This window comes from Diceros bicornis, chromosome 22 (genome assembly GCF_020826845.1).
Source record: "Diceros bicornis minor isolate mBicDic1 chromosome 22, mDicBic1.mat.cur, whole genome shotgun sequence".
Taxonomy (NCBI): Eukaryota; Metazoa; Chordata; class Mammalia; order Perissodactyla; family Rhinocerotidae; genus Diceros; species Diceros bicornis.
This window is the reverse complement of record NC_080761.1, coordinates 10040264-10059917: the sequence shown is the minus strand read 5'-3', so window position 1 is coordinate 10059917 and position 19654 is coordinate 10040264. Positions and strand designations below refer to the sequence as shown.

At 34.8% G+C, this 19654-nt stretch overlaps 1 protein-coding gene across 4 annotated transcripts in view; it reads right to left on the bottom strand.

Annotated features, from left to right (window-relative positions):
* Nucleotides 1-19654, bottom strand: part of GKAP1 (G kinase anchoring protein 1) — a 72864-nt gene that overhangs the window by 39385 nt on the left and 13825 nt on the right. For all 4 annotated transcript variants that reach the window (XM_058565567.1, XM_058565566.1, XM_058565565.1 and 1 more), the window contains exons 5-7: nt 11227-11304; nt 8183-8306; nt 4794-4816 (exon numbers count right to left, since the gene is read on the bottom strand). In XM_058565567.1, coding sequence (XP_058421550.1) covers nt 4794-4816; nt 8183-8306; nt 11227-11304 — 225 coding nt within the window. The remainder of the gene's footprint in view (nt 1-4793; nt 4817-8182; nt 8307-11226; nt 11305-19654) is intronic.

The window sequence follows — 19654 nt, the reverse complement described above, 5'->3', positions numbered from 1 at the left end:
TTTTATAATGGCTCATAACACCTGAACCCACTAATTTTTTAAATAAACTTTTTGTGTGTGTGTGTGTGTGTTTGTGTGTGTGTGTGTGTGTGTGTGTGTGTGTGAGGAAGATCAGCTCTGAGCTAACATCCATGTCAATCCTCCTCTTTTTGCTGAGGATGACTGGCCCTGGGCTAACATCCGTGCCAATCTTCCTCTTTAAATAAACTTTTAATTTCAGAATAGTTTTAGACTTACATAAAAGTTGAAAATAGTACAGTTTCCACATATCCCTCACCCAGTTTCCCCCGTTGATAACATTTTACATTATTATGGTACATTTTACAACTAAGGAACCAACATCGATACATTATTATAACTAGACTCCACACTTACTCGGATTTCACTAGCTTTTCCCTAACGTCCTTTTTCAGTTCCAAGATCCCATCCAGGATATATTACATTTAGTTGTCATGTCTCCTTAGCCTTCTCTAGTCCATGACAGTTTCTCAAGCTTTGTTTTTGATGACCTTGATAGTTTTGAGGAATATTGGTCATACTGGTCAGGTATTTTATAGACTGTCTCTTGATTTGGGTTTGTCTGACGTTTTTCTCATGGTTAGACTGGGGTTATGTGTTTTTTGACGGGGGAACACAGAGGTATATGCCACTCTCATCACATCATATCAAAGGTGCATGCTATCAACATGATTATTATCACTAATAATATTAATACTGATCACCTGGTCAAGGTTGTGTTTGCTTTTTCAGTGTAAAGTTACTTTCCTTCACTTTCTGTACTCTACTCTTTGGAAGCAAGTTACTAAGCGCAGCCCACACTTGAGGCCCCAGGGTGCAGACAGTTAAGTTCCCTCTCCTAGAGAAGGAATATCTACATAAATTATTCGGAATTTCCTGTATGGGAGATTTGTTTCTTCTTTCCCATTTATTTATTTATTCAATCACTTACTTATATTAGCATCAACTCATGGATATGTACTTTATACTTTGGGTACCAATACTATGTTATTTGCTTTGTTTCTCAGATTGTCCCAGTTCTGACAACTGGGAGGTATTTTAGGTTTCTTTCTATGTCCATTTGACACGCCCCTATCTTTTTGTTTTTTTTTTTTTTGAGCACTTCCTTACTTTAAGGCACTACAAGATGCTTCAGGCTCATTTTGTATATCTCCTGTTGTAACACTAGAAGCAGCCTTTTCTTCAAGGGGTCCTGGTTCCTTTTGGAGAAGGATAGAACCACTGATCAATTACAACATCATAAAAATAACCAGACATTCTATGTCCCCTGATGTGATATGATAGAAAGCATACCACACCATCTAGGAGATATTCTTGCCTCCCTCATCACCTCAAAAAAAACCTTAACTTTTTCTACCAAGCCTCAAGAGCTAATTCACAGTTTATAAGAAAACCTGTAAATATGAAGCCTGAGAGCCCTCAGTAATCAAATGATCTGCCATGGGGCGAAGCCATAGAGAGCAACTGAGACTTGGGAGAGAAATGAAGAGTCCTAAAGATACATAAATCCCTGGATCCAGTCAACCATGAGGCCAGCTCTCTCCCTACGCTTCCATGGTTTGGTTATACGAACCAAATAAGCATCTCTTTTTTGCTTATGCTGAATTGAGTTGGACTTCTGTTACTTACAACCAAACAGAGCTAACAAATACAATAAATACGGATAAAGAAAAAGCATGGGAACAAAAATGAGTTCAACACATTGAGAGGAGTAGGAAATAGCTGAATTGCTTAGGTAAAGTCCGATTTTAGGTGATATTTTTAAAAACCAGGTATAATTTATTTGCTTTTAAAATTTAATGATCTAACCTATTATTGCTATTCTCCTATGTTTTGGTAGGATTAACTATAAGGTTAATTTTTTAGCATATAATATTTATTTCAATCACATACTGATCTTTTAACATAATTTTAGAAATCAACAGATCCATCCTTTCTTTTCAGCTAATACAACTAGGGCCTAAAATAAATAAGTTATTTATCCAAGCTCATATAGCTAAGGTAAACACGCTGGAAGAATAGTGCAGTAAAAAGGAAATAAGCTGTGGAAACAGATAGGACCAGGTTTGTTCCCTGGCTCCCTCTCTCACCTAGTCCTTTTTATTTTTAATATAATTTTTTAATAGGCAGTACACAGACATGATAGAAAATTCAACAGTTTATATTGTGAAAAGTAAGCCTTTCTCCTATCCCTGTCCCAGCAACCCCTCCTTCCCCACCATTTGGCAACTACTGTTACAACTTCTTGGTTACTCTTCTAGTCTACTCATGCATATTGAAGACTTGACCTTTTAGACTTCAAGACACGTGATGATCACTAAAATTTTCAAAGCTACTGAATGGTACTAGAAGGACTGGAGTTGAGAAAGCCAGGTAAAAAAGAGAATGGAGTAGCTATGAGATAATCCACCCTGTGGCACTGTCATTTAAAGAGGTAACACATTAAAATTAAAAACAAACAAAACAACGTTAAGGATCAAATAATGCTCCTTAAAAGGCATGATTAGTTGAGGTTTTTAAGAGGTATGTACAAGCACCTACTACCTACTCTATTATTCATTCTGCTTGTCTAGAATTCTCTCGGGATGTTCTCGCCTATACTGTAGTGAAGGATGGGTAGGGGACTGGTGTAGCAGTGGCAGCCAACATCTCCATTAAATAATGCAGAAAAATTAATTGTTCCCATCCTCTACTACTGCAAGTGTCATTTTTATTCTAATTGTTTCAGGGTGAGAGAATTGGGACTAGAAAGAAAGCACTGAGATTAATAACACATAATCAAGATGGATGGCGAAAGAAAGAGGGGAATGATGAAATCAACCTGAGAACAAGTTTAGCTAGCAGTTAGGGGAATATACAAGCAGTTCAAGTACTACTTATCATCCAGCAATAAAGTAAAAAATCTTTTCTCTTTTGAATTTTATCCAGCCAGTAAACACCTGATTTAAGAGAAGATGTATGAAATGCATATTGTTCTTAACACGTTAGGAATTTTAGAGTACCCATGAAAAAAAATCTCTTGGCATAAGTAACACATTAAAGATGGAAAAAAATAAGTCAATTATTGAGTATACAATATATCAAAGACTAGTACATTTTTAGGAGTAGAAAACATATCTCATTTTAGAGTTGAAATCAGAATTTTTTTCAGACTTCTTTTTTGAACTCTCCGAAAAAATATTTTTCCAAATTCCTAGAGCAATGGCATAACCACCGCAACATTTAAATATTCAAGTCCCAGAAAGTGAGTAATACCTCTAAGGGAATGGAACTATGGTATATTTTTAACAAGTGTCAAAGGATAATGTGATTACATATGCTTTTAACCAATTTCTTACAGTAGTTATGTAGGAAATAAATTAGACTGCATTTACTAATGTAGAAAATGTCTTAATCATTAGGATTAGGATTATTCAAAGTGAATTTTATTACATATCACATTATTTAATAATAGAAGACAATTAGAACACAGCTCTAAAGTTACAATGCAAGACAAAATATATGCTACGTCACATACATAAGGCTTGTTTAAATACAACCCAGACTGAATACATTAAATAGATGAGATCTTGTCAGTCTGCATTGTTTTTCAAATGAGGAAAGAAGAAAAAGTAAGCATGGAACAGTTTATAAAAATTATTTTTTCCTCCACTATCAGTTGCTGATAGTTTCCTTAGGAACAGGGCGTACCATTTGTATCTGCTTTCTTATTTGCATAAAGCTATCCCCCAAATAAATCAACGAGTAAAAGAAAAAATTGGAATCAGTTCAAAAGCATGTTTTCTATTTTCAAATATAAAATTAATACTCAATCTATACTGTGGTCATTTAAATTTTAATATAAGAAATGGTTACAGTGGTTTGTAAATAACTTAAGAACTTCTACCATCTGTTTTAACAATAAATCAATTTTGTATTTGTGTGCACAGTCAAGGACTATAGTATTAATATAGTCACAGAGTTATTAGATGTGGTTTTCTCAGAGATGGATTTCATTTCTCTGACCTGTCAAGCACATGCCTGAAACAACGACAACATGTATTCTAAAGTGAAATCAAGGAACATCTGACCATAAAAAATCAATCAATGGATTACTAACAAGAATATATAATAGTAGAATAATGAAACTTTCAAATTATTACCTAAAGAAGTCAAAAGAACTCTAACATTTTATTAGTATCTTCTCCAATGTTAGAAGATATTTTATAGTAGTATCATCTTCCAATTTTAAAAGGTTTGTAGAGGCTGTACTGCAGTCTTAAAAAAAAAAAAAAAGTAACTAATAACACTAGGAAGCAACATGTAGGCTGCACCACCCTCTAATGGTGAATGGTAAGAGAAGTATGTGATCAGGGTAGTCTTACCATGGGTGTAAACTATAGAATCACAGCTTACCTCACAGTTTCCTTAATTTCAAAATATCTTGAGACATGGTTTCAGGATCTTTTAAAGACTAAAATATAGACTTTGAGTGTTATACCACTTTTCCCTAAAATTTTACGCTTACATGTGGTAACTTTTTCGCTCACAAACACACACACAAATTAGGATGCCAAAGCCAAATGATATTATACTTCATGCAAATAACTATATTTTTATTCTACTGTAATATATTTTATATCCTTATAATTGCCAGAAACATGACTGAGTTCACTCATGACAAACCTATGGCTTTAAATGGCTATGTCTCAAAAAGAATTTACTGCTAAACATTAAAGTATTATTCTTAAAATCACCATGTTTTCTAGAATAAAGATAGCTACAATAACACTCACCTCAGTCTTTTTACTAATGTGATCTGTAAATGGAAAAAAAAATAAGACATCATTGAAGAAATTAACATTAAAGTATTTTATTTATTTTTTTTTAATTTTATTTACCTATTTTTCCCCCCAAAGCCCCAGGAGACAGTTGTATGTCATAGCTGCACATCCTTCCAGTTGCTGTATGTGGGACGCGGCCTCAGCATGGCCGGAGAAGCGGTGTGTGGGTGCGCGCTCGGGATCTGAACCCAGGCCGCCAGCAGCAGAGTGCGCGCACTTAACCGCTAAGCCACAGGGCCAGCCCAACATTAAAGTATTTTAATATGTATAAAAATATTTAAACAAAGTAACTGCAAAGAATTTCAAAATTATAATAAGAGTCATAGAAGTCATTTGGGGGTTGTCTACGACTCATCAGATGTACTTTTCCAGGGATAAGATGTTAAAATTCAGTATGTAATTACCAATTTGCTAGACTTAGGGACTAGGTCTTATATCCCAGTAAATGCCACACGTACCAAGGAGTATTATTAAATTTTAGACATTTGAATTCTATATAGTTTAGGGTTTTGGTTTCACATAATTTTTGGCGGGGGGACCTTGAGAGGGGACAAATGTGTCTAAAATCAAACGACAGGGTATGATAACTGCAAAAACTGTATAGGGGCCGGCCCCGTGACGCAGTGGTTAAGTTTGGCATGCTCTGCTTCGGCAGTCCAGTTTCACAGGTTCAGATCTGGGGCATGGACCTACACAACAGCACTCACTGAGCCATGCTGTGGCAGCAACCCACGTACAAAATAGAGGAGGACTGGCACAGATGTTAGCTTGGGGCTAATCTTCCTCAAGCAAAAAAAGAGGAAGATTGGCAACAGATGTTAGCTCAGAGAGACTCTTCTTCACCAAAAACAAAACAAAACTGTACAGATCACTGCCTTTGTGGAATAAAATAAAAAGTAGAGTAGTAATTTGTGTCCTTTAAAACTATTAGCTAGTTTTATTGTATTTTATTTTGTTTGGTGAGGAAGATTGGCCCTGAGCTAAAATCCGTTGCCAATCTTCCTCTTTTTTTTGCTGAGGAAGGTTAGCCCTTAAGCTAACATCTGTGCCCATCTTCTTCTATTTTGTATGTGGGATGCCACTGCAGCATGGCTTGATGAGTGGTGTGTAGGTCCATCCGTGCCTGGGATTCAAACCTGCGAACCCTGAGCCGCCAAAGCAGAGTGTGTGAACTTAACCACTATGCCATCAGGACAGCCCCTAGTTTTTTTATTTTAAAAATATACCTTTATAGTGATTTGATACTACCATGAAAAAAATCCTAAAAATCGATTTCTAGAATGAATACAAAAAAGACGGTGTAACATATTTATCTAAATTAAACAAATCATGTACTTAGTAACAACATTTCTGAAAAGGGATTACAGAATGAGGAAAAAGAAGATATAAGGGAATCCACACAAATATAAGGTTGAAACTAAAGTACAAATAGGGAGCAAGCATTCTTCTTTAAATTGGAGATGATGAGGATATCTAACATTTAACAATGCTGTTTGTGCACAGCATAAATTTTCCATTCCCAAAGACTCAAAATAACTTAATAGAACAGCTTTCTTACGATTGAGGATCTAAAAGCTAGTCCAGTTCTGTAAAGTATCCGTTGATCAGTATAGAGTCCATAAACACAATAAATGTGAAAATCACAAGTTTCAGATCAAACTACCAAATCCTGGCAGGTTACATAGTCATTCTTCTAGCATGTTCTACTTAGCATACAATGTGATGCCAGAACCCGAGGAAGAATCATGACTGTGTTAATCATGTCTTTTAACACTGTGTAGCTTCCCTTTAACAGTATCACACATTGATGTCTTTCTCAATCCATCTAATAAATTTACATAGTACTTAGTAAATCAAACATATGGAAAATAAATTAAGGAGTTTTAAAAAGCATTCTTTTCATGTTTCTGCCTCGTTTTTTTTTTTTTTTTTTTTGTGAGGAGATCAGCCCTGTGCTAACATCTGCCAATCCTCCTCTTTTAGAGGAAGACTGACCCTGGGCTAACATCTGTGCCCATCTTCCTCTACTTTATATGGGACACCACCACAGCATGGCTTGCCAAACAGTGCGTCGGTGCGTGCCCAGGATCCGAACCGGCGAACCCCGGGCCACCGCAGCGGAGCACGCACACTTAACCACTTGCGCCACCAGGCCGGCCCCTCTGCCTAGTTTTTAATGAAATATATTTCTTATATAAAATCTTTCTTACTAAAACTGGAAATTTTATTTTAACATACATCTATTTTTTTAACCCCAAAACAAAGCAACTTAATCAGAAAGGCAGACTACAGGAAAAACCTTCCTGATCCTTAAAGGAAAGCAATATAATCCTCTAAATTTATTCCTAATTTCACAAATAGGCTTGTTCCTGAAAACTGTAAAGTATTTAGGCTTTTTTTTTTTTTTTTGAGATTACTGCTATGGTATTATTAATCCTTAAAGAACAAATGCCCACTGTGTCGTCGAGGCTAAATTCATATTAATCAAATAGACTGCTCTGTAAATGAACCAACAGCTGTTCACCTGGTCAGCAACTATTCTGACTGGTATAAGAACAGTGCTGTTCAATACAATTTTCTGTGATGACGGTAATAATGTTCTAGACCTGTGCTAATACGGAAGCTACCAGTCACAAGTGGCTACTGAGCACTTGAAATGTGGCTAATGCAACTAAGAAATTTTTTTTATTTTAGTTTAAGTTTAATTAATTTACATTTAAGCTGCCACACATGAATAGTGGCTAATATATTACACAGTACAGATTTAGGGTTTTCACCACTTCCCTTATCAAAAATAATATGCTTTGTGGTCTGTCTTCAAAAATTTGGTGGATGGTATAATTTTCTTCTGTCTTTTCTGTTTGATGACAAAAACACAAATGATATTATAAAGAGTTTTCTGGTAATAAGTCTCATTCTAAAAATCTGTAAGTTAATTTGCTGAGATATAGTTCCAGATAACTTGAAGAGGTTGACCAGATGAACTCTGAAGATGCTATTCCTGGTCTAGTGTAAGCCAAATCATTTTATGTATAAGGACAATAATATGTTTCAAGATGACTCAAAAACTACAAATGTCAATTTTTATTTTCAGTGAGTTTTAAAAAAGGGACAAATTCAGAAATACAAAAAGATAAATCTAGTTTTAATGACTAATTTTAAATTACTTTAACCTCCAAATGGTTTATTTCCCAATAAGTTTACATTTTATATTCTAAATAACACATTAATAAAACCATTTTTACTTATTTAAAAAATTAGATTAGAAAGGTACTTACAACTTAAGTATACAAAGACTTAGGATAGTTTTCCTAGCATAACAGATTTCGTACATGTATTACCTTCAGATTGAAAATCTTTTAGCGATACTGTGAGTGGTCTGTCTTTTCCCTGATGATTCTTTCTTTTATCTTTTTTATTCATCACCTTTGACTGAGTTGAAGCATTTTCAGCATTTTCATACTCCTAAAAAGAATTACCAACAATAATTAAGCTTGGTTTACACTAATAAAATCAACTCACCAATATGTTTCTTAAAGTGTTTTTTTAAGGTAAAAGGCAAAAAATAAAAACTTACGCTAGCCAAATTGTATAAAAGGATACATTTTAATTTATATACTCAATCTCTTGCCTCTTAAACATTAAAATAAAAACAAAAAGCTATACCTTGATCTATAACCCCTCCTAGCTGCCACTTTCTTCTTCTTCTTCTCCATTTTAGACCAAACTTAAGACAATAATCTACAGTCAATTTCCTTTCTCACTCCCCTGAAATCTGGCTTCTGCTGTTCTCCAACACTAAAACTAAGGTCAACTTCCTCTTCAATGCCAAATCCAAAAAAGGTATTAGTTTTTCCAGCATCTCTTGGTTTTCCCAATATACTTCTGATTACTCGTAAGTCTCCTTCACTGGCTTCTCTTTTCCCAACCCTGTTCTTAAAAATGTAGCTGCTGTTCACCATTATTCCATTCTTAACCTGTTCTTCTTATGCTTTATGCCCACTGTTCCTCAAACTCTAAGTTTAAAGTTCCACCTATGCACTGACGATTTCTGTATGTAGACTACTCAACTGGAATGTTTAATAAACATCTCCAGACTAAATATGTTCACCCTGTTTTCCCTACTTGATCCTCCAGTAGGTACCTTGTTTAATGCCACTGTCATCTACACAACTGCCTAGGGTAGAAATGTCATTCTAGAGGAATTCTTCCCTACTCTTCCTACACACTTTATATCCAAATTAGTCACTAGGTCCTGCTGAGTTTATCTCCTAAACATCTCTTAAATCTATTCTCTTTTCTTCACACCGTCTGTCATTTTTCCTATCTTCTTTTGCTTGACACTGCAACACCCTCTAATTTTAGCCCTCAATCTATCTTCCACAGTGCTACAGCATGAGTTTCCAAAATGAAAACCCGAAATCAATCTAAAAGTTAAAAATATTCAATAGCTCTCTGCTAACACACAGATGTATAACACCCAATCTCCTTAGCCTGGTACATGAGGTTCTTTATATCCTATCCTTCTGGCAATATCTCCAGCAACTCTAAGTCCCTAAATTATAGTTTTTAAATATGCTATACTCTTTCACATATACATTATCTTGTATACTTGCCACTTCTTCCCTGAGAATGCCTACTTTCTCTTGCCTACCCTGTGAACTTCTAATACTTCTAGTAAAACTCCTCTTTAAGAATCTTTTCCTAAGACCCATCCCCATCAAAGGCACAGAAAATTCTTCTAACTTTCTGAATTCCCACTGCACTGACAATGTACATCTTTCAATACTATATGCTATAATTATATGTATGTCTCCCTCCACTAAACTCAAGGGCTGAGACCATATCTTTACCTTTGTATTGTATGCCTAGCACATTTTGGCTATTAAAAAAAATATTTGGTGAATGAGTGATAGAACAGAATAGAAAATGCTATCCCAAACTTTAGTTATTATAAAAATCCTTAGGCTAGAATAATTATAGTTATTTTGTTGGAATATTGACTTATAACTCAATGGTTACATCAATGTAATCACATCAAACTAGCCATTGCATAAAAAAGGAGTTCCTCCATTCTCTGAGAGTCATTTCATCTGATAAAACCAATGCTTTTGAGTACTAGGCCTATGACTGTGCCAAGAAAACTGGCTGGAAACATGATATTTTATCAACATCATCTACTCTACTCCTCCTCTGTAGATACAGCCAATCCTTTTAGCTTTAGAATCTAGACATATATCTGACAACAACAAATCATTATTGTATGATATTCTATTTGATAAATTTTATCTCCAAATTGAGCAAGTCAGGAGGACTTTTCCACTGTAAACTGAAATTCCATTTAAATGATTAAATGACAGTAAAGCTAGCTGTATCCATTTTTGTAATTGCCAACTTTGTGTCTAAATAGACAAGTAACAATAAGGATTATAGTTATTCTTGATTAATCAAGATAACAGGAATAGGGATATGAAAAATGAAACTAACACATATAGTGTACAAAGTCCATTTTACTGACAACTTGCATCCTCTTCCCTTGAACTATAAATAAATAGCAAAATCATCTGTTGTGAAGTTTAATTCCTCTCTTCTCTTCATCTTGAGTGAAGGAGCTAGTGTACAATGACATAGTCTAAAGGCCCTTAAGCACGACCAGAGGCCATTTATGATCAACCATTGAGTAATTACGATCAACCATTGAGTAATTACAAGTTGAATAACTTTTATGGACCAAAAAAAACTCCCAATACATGTAAAGGACTAAGATGTTAAATAATATGAATATAAATGCTCAATTTAAATATAGAAACTGGAAACCAACACCACTTTTTACTTAATGTTCCTACAGTTAACAAGCTGTAGAATGCATTTCAGGACACAGCCCAATATCAGAGCTTAGTGACAAATGCTGAGTTCACAGCTTAGTGACAAATACTGAGCTCACAAGGCCAAATGATCAGAACTGTCCTCTCATTTATTTTAGTTAATTATAGTGTATCTCCAGCAGAGGGTCTCTTAATGGATGCCTCTGTACTAATACTTACTTAAATTTTTAAATCTACTTACATAAAAAATATGTTCATTTACAATAAGTTAAAGTAAATCATCTGCTATTGATTTCATTTTCTCTCTGCCCTTCATCTCGGGTGGAGAAATTTATTAACTAAACATTCCAAATCACCAGACAAAGCTTAATCCACATGTTTCTGTTGTCTCTCAAAGCTTGAGGAGGAATCTTCTTATAAAAAGCTTGTAATAATATTTTTTTACAACTATGAATTTTTAGAACAAACTTTAAAGAACTTTTATACAAAATTCAGATAGGTTGGTCTTAACCTGTGACCACTTAAACCTAAAATATCTAAATTAATAAATGTGTAAATACCTTTTTATGTTCTTCATATTCTAATTTACTTAGCAACAATGCCTTCTCAAGATCTGCTTCAAACATTTCAGATGTCAGCTAAAAAAAGAAAAAAGTTTCACAATAAACAGATGATAGCATTATACCACACTAGCAAAACAGCCATGACAATATATACAAGAGAAGGAAACAAATACAGTCATGCGTTGCTTAAAGATGGGGCTACATTCTGAGAAATGCATCATTAGGCTATTTTGTGTTGTGCAAACATCATAGAGTGTACTGAAGGGGAACAAAATCTGCCACCCCAAAATGTGCCTCTTTAACATGAGGATTATTTTAGGCTGATTATTTTTAAGAAACAAAAGACTCAGAAGGTTTTTCTTGTTACCTCCCCCTTAACTGCTTAAAAGAATTCAGATAGAAAAACCTGCCGCAGGAAGTGAACTATCACCTTAGCATAACATGAACTAGGTGGTGGACAGGGAGGAACCTAGAAAAGCATGTTTGCAAGGCTCTCCTCTGTGTTCTTCTGTTACTATGTGGCCAAACAGTTGTTTTCCAAATGTTTGCTCCTTTTCACCTACCTATGAATTGTCTTCCTTCCCTTTGAAGTCTCTAACTCTCCCCACTCCCAATATCTTCTTTTGTTTTTAGCTGAGGATGGTACTTAAAGTGAGGGCTTAGGTCATTTTGGCAGGCTACTCAGTTTTCCTGGGTTTCTCCTGTATATACATGATATTAAACTTTTGTTTTTCTCTTGTTAATCTGTCTCATGTCAATTTAATTCCTAGACCAGCCAGAGGAAGACAGAAGGGTAGAGGAAAATTTCTTCCTCCCGTACAGTACTTACACAAACCTAAACAGTAGAGTCTACTAGACACCTAGACCACATGGTACTATTCTTATGGGACCACTGTTGTATACGCAGTCCATCATTAACTGAAACGTTATGCGGCGCATGTTTGAACAATCTGGGTTCTCCAAAGTTATCTATCCATGCCAAAGTAGGGTATTCTGTATTTTATAGATAACACTAAAGCAAAAACTTCCAAGTTTGAGATTTCTAGTTTCCCTTTCACTGACCATTATCTGTTGTATATTATATAGTCTTTTTACTTTAATAAAAAAATCTTACAAAGAAATTGACACTGTAATAGATGTCAAAGATGGTATCCAATTTAGGACACAGAAAATTTAATAGTGATTATTACTCAAAAATATAAGAATACTGAAAAATAACTCAACAAGCATTATAAAACATACCATTTCCTTAATATAGACTAATCCACAGTTATAGAACCATTAAATAAGGTGACCAAATGTCCTAGTATATGGTTGATGTTAGAGAATAATTATAGTGCATCATTTTACTCTTATCATTTTATTCCTTTTATATGGTTGTCCTACCTTTAAAGTTATCTAATACCATAATAAAATGATTCTTTGTGATCTATATCTTTTGGTTCCTCTTTCTTACCACTAAATCTCACCTTAACTTCTTACAATCTAGCTTCCACCACCCTCCAATCGAATTACTCTCCAAGAATTACTTTCAAATGCTAAACAGAATTGCTACAGTAGTTAGAAGGGACTTTAGGCTGTCCAGCATTAGGGATAAGATATGTCTGCAGCTGAATACAGGATAGTTGCAACACGATAGGAGTAAACATCCTGGATTTGTGTACCAGTATGTGTTGACCTACGCATACTGGATAATGAAATCATAAATTTAGTGGACATCTCTTGTTTTTGTCTGTCCAGAATCCCTTCCTTTATTCCTTTGAATAACTACTCTTCATTCCAATGTCCTATGATTCTGGCAGGACAGCCAATCACATAATCCTGTATACCAACCACCACTGTACCCACACAAACATCCAGGCTACAATCACTAACAACAGGGTGGGGGCAAGAAATCCAACTCTTTTTTGCTCTCCTCAGAATTAAATTTTGAGAACAAACACAAAGCAAGTGGGGTTCAATCATCTGATGATAGCCCTCTAAAAGTGAGTGCACTAGTTCCACTAGTTCATGCCTTTGAGCACCCCAGAATTCCTTAGTTTCCATCTTTCCCAAGGCCTAGTTGCTTAGTTCTTAATTCAAATCTGTGAATCACTCAGTATCCTTTGAACAAATTGTTTTTTGCCAAAGTTAATCAGAATTGTTTCTGTTGCTGGGCCGGCGATATGGCTTAGCGGTTAAGTGCGCGTGCTCCGCTGCAGGTGGCCCGGGTTCGGATCCCGGGCACGCACCGACACACCGCTTCTCCGGCCATGCTGAGGCCGCGTCCCACGTACAGCAACTAGAAGGATGTGCATCTATGACATACAGCTCTCTACTGGGGCTTTGGGGGAAATAAATAAATAAATAAATAAAATTATAAAAAAAAAAAAAATTGTTTCTGTTGCTTAACAAAAATAAAAAAAAAAATCTAAACTAAACCAGAAACCAACTCCAAAAAGGAGTAATCTGTTTCAAAGGGATACCTTGGAAATTAGAAAAATGTAATTGGATTTGTCTAAGTGTTACACAAAAAAGGAAGTTTACTTCGACTTTTCCACCTAAACTCGCAAACTGAGCACAAAATATTTCACGATAATTAAAGCATAGTAGTCATCCCAACACAGAAAAAGTAACAAAACTACTTAAGTTTACTCTGAACAAAGCTGGTTCAATTTACCACTAAGCTTTTAATTCACATTAATGATATTTAACATTTATGGAGAGAGCATTTAAGATTATTTCCAATATGTCACATATTCTGACTGATATTCCAAAAATAAGTTAGTGGGCAGGAGAACAGGTTAGGAAGTTGGGAGCCTTGCAAGATGTCATTATTCTTTCTCACATTAACTCATAGAACTTAAATATTAAAGTAGCTGATTCTAATAGCATGATAAAAACTGAATGAAATGGAACTTTTAAAGTGAAAAATATAGCTCTCCCCAGATTTGATTCTAAATTTAGCAGTTTAGAGCTTAAATTTACCTTTTAATTATTAACACAAACTAGTATACAAGGAAATATAAGTAGGTAAAAATAATTTAAATTTAAATTTAAATCTCTGAAAACTAGAACAAATCTTCCAAAAATGTCACTGTATGATCAATCAGCCAATAAGAATTTATAGAGAACCTTCTATGTGCTTTGCCTGTAGAGCTTTAAAGAAGCAGCATAAATACGACTTTTGTCCTCAAAGAATTACTACTCCTTTGGGGACAGAGACTAAGACATATAAAGTAAGGGAAATAGAATAAGACATTAAAAGTGCTACAAAAGTTGAGGGGAAAAAAGATAAACAACAAATAGAATTCAGAGAAGCATACAGAAAAGAAACTAATTTAAGTTGGTCCTTAAAGGATCGATATAATTTGGATAGGTAGAAAAAGGAATAGAAGAATTTCAGGAGGAAAGAGTCACGTGAACAAAGGTATAATAGTACGAATAGGTATATTATGGGATACCAAGGAAAGGGATACCTAGTAAAGGATGAATTCTATACAATACAAGAGAGACGTGGAAAAAATACAGGCTTTGGGAAATCACACAGGTCGATAATTTAAATTCTTATTCCACCCCTGCTGGCTGTGACCCCGGGCAAGTTATGTAACGTCTGTGAATCTCACTTTCTTCATATATAAAAAGGAAATAGAAATATCAACCTTGCAGGGTAGTTTTGAGGATTTAAAGCTATACTATACATAAAATACCTAAGACAGTGCTTGCCTGGCACAAGAGTTACACACAGTAAATTAGAATCCCCCTCCTCTATGTTGGAGAATAATAGAAAATAAGATTGCTCAGGTAGGGTAGAATTAGGTTCCAGACACTCCCTAAAAATTAGGGATTCAGGGCAGATGAAAGAGGAACGCTAATAAAAGTAATATTAAAGAAATAAACTGGACTATTACAAGAACGAGAACTTAGAATCAATGTGTCTGGCTAACCCACTGTAATCTCAGCATATAGGAACCTGGATGAGAACATAGCGGTGCAGAACATAAAAAAGGCTAGATCTTAGAAAAGACTGACCAAGTTTTGGAACACTGAATATGAGGTATGAAAGAAGAATTAATCAAAGATAAGATTTTTGACCCTAGATAACAAGGAGAAGGGTAGCACAAAACTAAAACATCAGGAAAGAGAAAGAAAACGTGGAAAGATTTCCAAATTCTTTAAACATATCTTAATTAGAGAATTAATTAATCCTAAGACTGCTGTAATTACAGCTGTCAATCTAATTATTCAGTATATGTATAGGTAGAACGGGGGAAAAAAAAAAAAGGCTGGGCCTAAAAGACAGGCACCAGGCAAGAAAATGCAAATAAAAACTATGATTTTTAAAAAGTACCTTATATTTAAGTTTGCAAACTGAGATTTCCTCATCATTGTCTTTGTACTTATGGGAGAAGGAGGAAAAGAAGAAAAAGAGGAAACAGTAGGCACTAAAATGCCTAGACGATTGAAGAAGATACTTACATGTGCCCAAGATGGAGTACTTCAGATCCCCTTCCTCTTGGCTTCCTTCATTGCCTCCTACTCCCCATCTAGTAGTAAAACATTTTTTTTCTATTTAAACAAACCTATAGCTCAAGCGTTTATGATCAGTTAAAGAGTATGAAGAACCAATGAAAAATAGGAAAGACAGTAAAAATTTTGGAACTAGATTTAAAATTTACCCATTTTAAATCCAAGCAAAACAAATTCCAAATGAAGAGTTAACCTTCATTTCTCAAAGGCATCATGAGAACAGGGTTATTGTAAAACAACACAGAACATCATTCTGAAGACATCTAACACTTGCAGCCAACCATTTAGCCACGATAGCAGTAGTGCCTTGTGGTCCTCTAACTTAGTGATTTTCAAAGTGTGGACCACATATCTTTCACTAATTTGGAAAGCAGAATTATTTTCCCAGAAATCTTCTAATAGTCTTATTGAACATTATGATTTTAAACGTTGTCAGTGTTCTACAAAAACTGTATGTAGGGGCTGGGCCGGTGGGGTAGTGGTTAAGTTTGCACACTCCACTTGGGCAGCCCAGGGTTCGCTGGTTCGGATCCCGGGCATGCACTTACACATTGCTCATCAAGCCATGCTGTGGCAGTGTCCCACATACAAAAGACAGGAAGATTGGCACAGATGTTAGCTCAAGAACAATCTTTCTCAAGCAAAAAGAGGAAGATTGGCACAGATGTTAGCTCAGGAACAACCTTTCTCAAGCAAAAAGAGGAAGACTGGCAACAGATGTTAGCTCAGGGCCAATCTTCCTCACTAAAAACAAACAAACAAACAAACAAAAAACTGTATACGTGTGTTCACCCTAATTATCAAGTTTGGTTCATCTCAGCTAATGCATCTTCTTGTTTTTTGAGTGTTGTTTACATTTATTAAGTCTGCATTTTTGTTGTATACTTTATTATACCTCCAAGTAATAAAAATGGTTCAATGATTCACTGAAGGATTAAAAGTAGTAATGAAAACAGAATTGTAAATAATGCAACTTATAAAAACAGCATAAATTTAAAAATGAACAGGACTCTAATACAGTGAATACAGAATATAAATTTGTATGTGTCAGAACAAGAGTGACATCACATAAGCAGCTGAAAAGGAAAATTATAAATAGAAAATTAAGATAGTGAATATTTGAAATTTTGATTTATTGAGTCATCAATCTATTTGTTCCTAGCTTCCTGCTACGAAACATGTCAGACCAGTGGCCTGAAGACACTATAGTTTTTCACTCTCAAAGCACAATGGCCTGTATGAGTCTTTCCAGACAAGTACCAAGAAATGCTTTCCAGAACAATGTGATGAATTTTATTGTTAAAGAAGAGCCAAAAAATGCAGAGGATTTATTTGAATTTGCGCTCCTTATAGGGAAACCAGGTACAAGTCAAACTATTGCCAAGGGACTTATTACACCAGCCACAAGGTTAATGACAAATATCACGCTCACAAACAAACAAAAAACAGAACAAGCTATGGCAAAACACCTTTATCCAATGGACTGAAGGATAGAATGTGAAAGAACAATTACTATAGTGCACATGCTAGCAGATATTTCACTTTAGAGTTGCACAAAACCAGTGACGTGTGGAGTGTGAATCAATAAGAAGAAGAAACACACAACAGAATTTGATCTGTTTATCACTGAAAACACATGAGAAGAGATTTTTCTATTCACTTAATTATTTTTGAGCCATGATATAGACTTAAAAAAAGCACACCAGAATCAGTAATATCAATGTATCATGAGTAAAAGACGTTCACGAACAACATCTACAGAGATTTATTCCCAGGCAACAGGTGTTGGTAAACAATCTTGATTCAATATTAAAAAAAAAATAGTAAAAATTATGAATACAATTAAATCAAAGCCATGGCCTATTCATCTTTTTTAAACAGCTTTACTGAGATATAATTCACATATTTTATATATCAAATATCACAATAAAATTCACCCATTTCAAGTGTGAAACATATACCTCCCTTTGAGGCATACATCTCTGCAAAGAAGCAGGGAATATAAGATTATCGTTCCACACTGAAGTATGCTGGCATGCATACAAGTTTATGAAATAGAAAAGGAGACAAAAACTTTTCTTTTAAAATAGGAAATATTTCAAAAATACAAGAAATAGATGCCATATATTTACCACTCATGTTTAACAGATTCAACATTTCCCTATATTTCTTCATATGTGTAGAAAGAAACAAGACATTAAACATAACAATGAAGTCCCATTCCCCTATCTTTTTTTCCTTTCTCTCTCCCTACAGTAACCACCATTCTGAAGTTGGAAGTTGGAGTGTGTCATCTTATGCTTGCTTTGTACTTTTACCACATGTTATGTATCTAATTGTTTGAATTTGCATTTCCCTATTACTAGAGAGTTTGAACATCTTTTCAGATATTTATCGACTATTAAAGTTCCTCTTCTGTTTTCCTTTGCCCATTTTTTTTCATTTGAGTTATTTGTCTTTTGCTAGTCTTTAATATATTCTGGATATAAACCTGTTGTTCATTATATGTGTGGCAAATATCTCTTTCCTATCCATGGCTTGTCTTTGCCTTGGTTTACGGTGTCTTCAATCATTCAGAACTCCCAAAGACATCTGAAAGAGCTCAGACATGAAAGCCAAGCCTTGCTTATGTTGGGTCTTATCCTATATTATAGAAATTTGCTCCAAGGTCACAAAGCTCTATCCAATGAATGGACAACTGACTCTAAAATAACTAAAGAAAGCTCTTTGTTACAGGACCAATCATCTGTAGGGTGCTCAAAACTGTCTGCATCTGAGAATTAGCATATAGTTGTCAACACAGTCTTAATTTGTGCCAGTATTTTAAAACATTTAAGACACTAACATGCAATAAAGATCATTTCTATAGTTCCCAGCAGCTTTGGCAGAATACCTTAGCAAAACATACAGTATCTTGAATAGGCTCAATCTATCCATTAAGGGTTAATATATCATAATTTTTAATTTTAAGGAAAAGATTAGAATTAAGATCAAAATGTAGTTTAGTTTGTCCCACTTGGTCTTTGTCTTTTAATGGGTAATTCCACCTATTTATATTTATTTATAAAACAAAGTACTTGTCTATTATCCTTTTTTATACCTCATTTCAAAGGATTCCTTACAATTTCCTTTGCTTATAACTTGCCATGTGGACTATGTTTTCATTTTTTTTCTTCAAGTGATTTAAAACTTATAGAATGAAAAGAATTATAAGTAGTTCTCTTTAAATTTAAAAAAACACACATTTAGAACTATATATTTTTCATATTGAAAGATTTTAATATTTCATATTTAATACTTCAAAATACCTGTGACACCTCTGACCCATTTCCTTCCTAATTTTTATATTCATAAATAGGGATTTCATTTGAGACGAATTCTTCAAGTGAGTTATGTTCTCTTTAATAACCTCATTTACAATCACTACTTAGAGTTAATTCTGTATTGAACTAGCTTCAGTTCTTACCACCAGTGCTTTCCAATTATTGTGTTCTTTATTTAGATTTGTCTTTTAACTGGCAGTAGTACATCTCAGAAAAATTTTCAGAAAAGATAATGGTGGTATTCTTTCTCAGCACTTCATGTCTGAAAATGTATTTCTTTAGCATTCACACAAATGACATCTTGGCTAGACATGGAATTCTTGGTCCTAACATTTTAATTCCGGCTTTTAAAGTAGCCAGCCTGGGGCTGGCCCCGTGGCTTGGTGGTTAAGTGTGCGCGCTCCGATGCTGGTGGCCCGGGTTCGGATCCAGGGCGTGCACCGAGGCACCACTTCTCTGTCCATCCTGAGGCCGAGTTCCACATATAGCAACTAGAAGGATGTGCAGCTATGACATACAACTATCTACTGGGGCTTTGGGGGGAAAAATAAATAAATAAAATCTTTAAAGTAGCCAGCCTGATTTTTCATCCT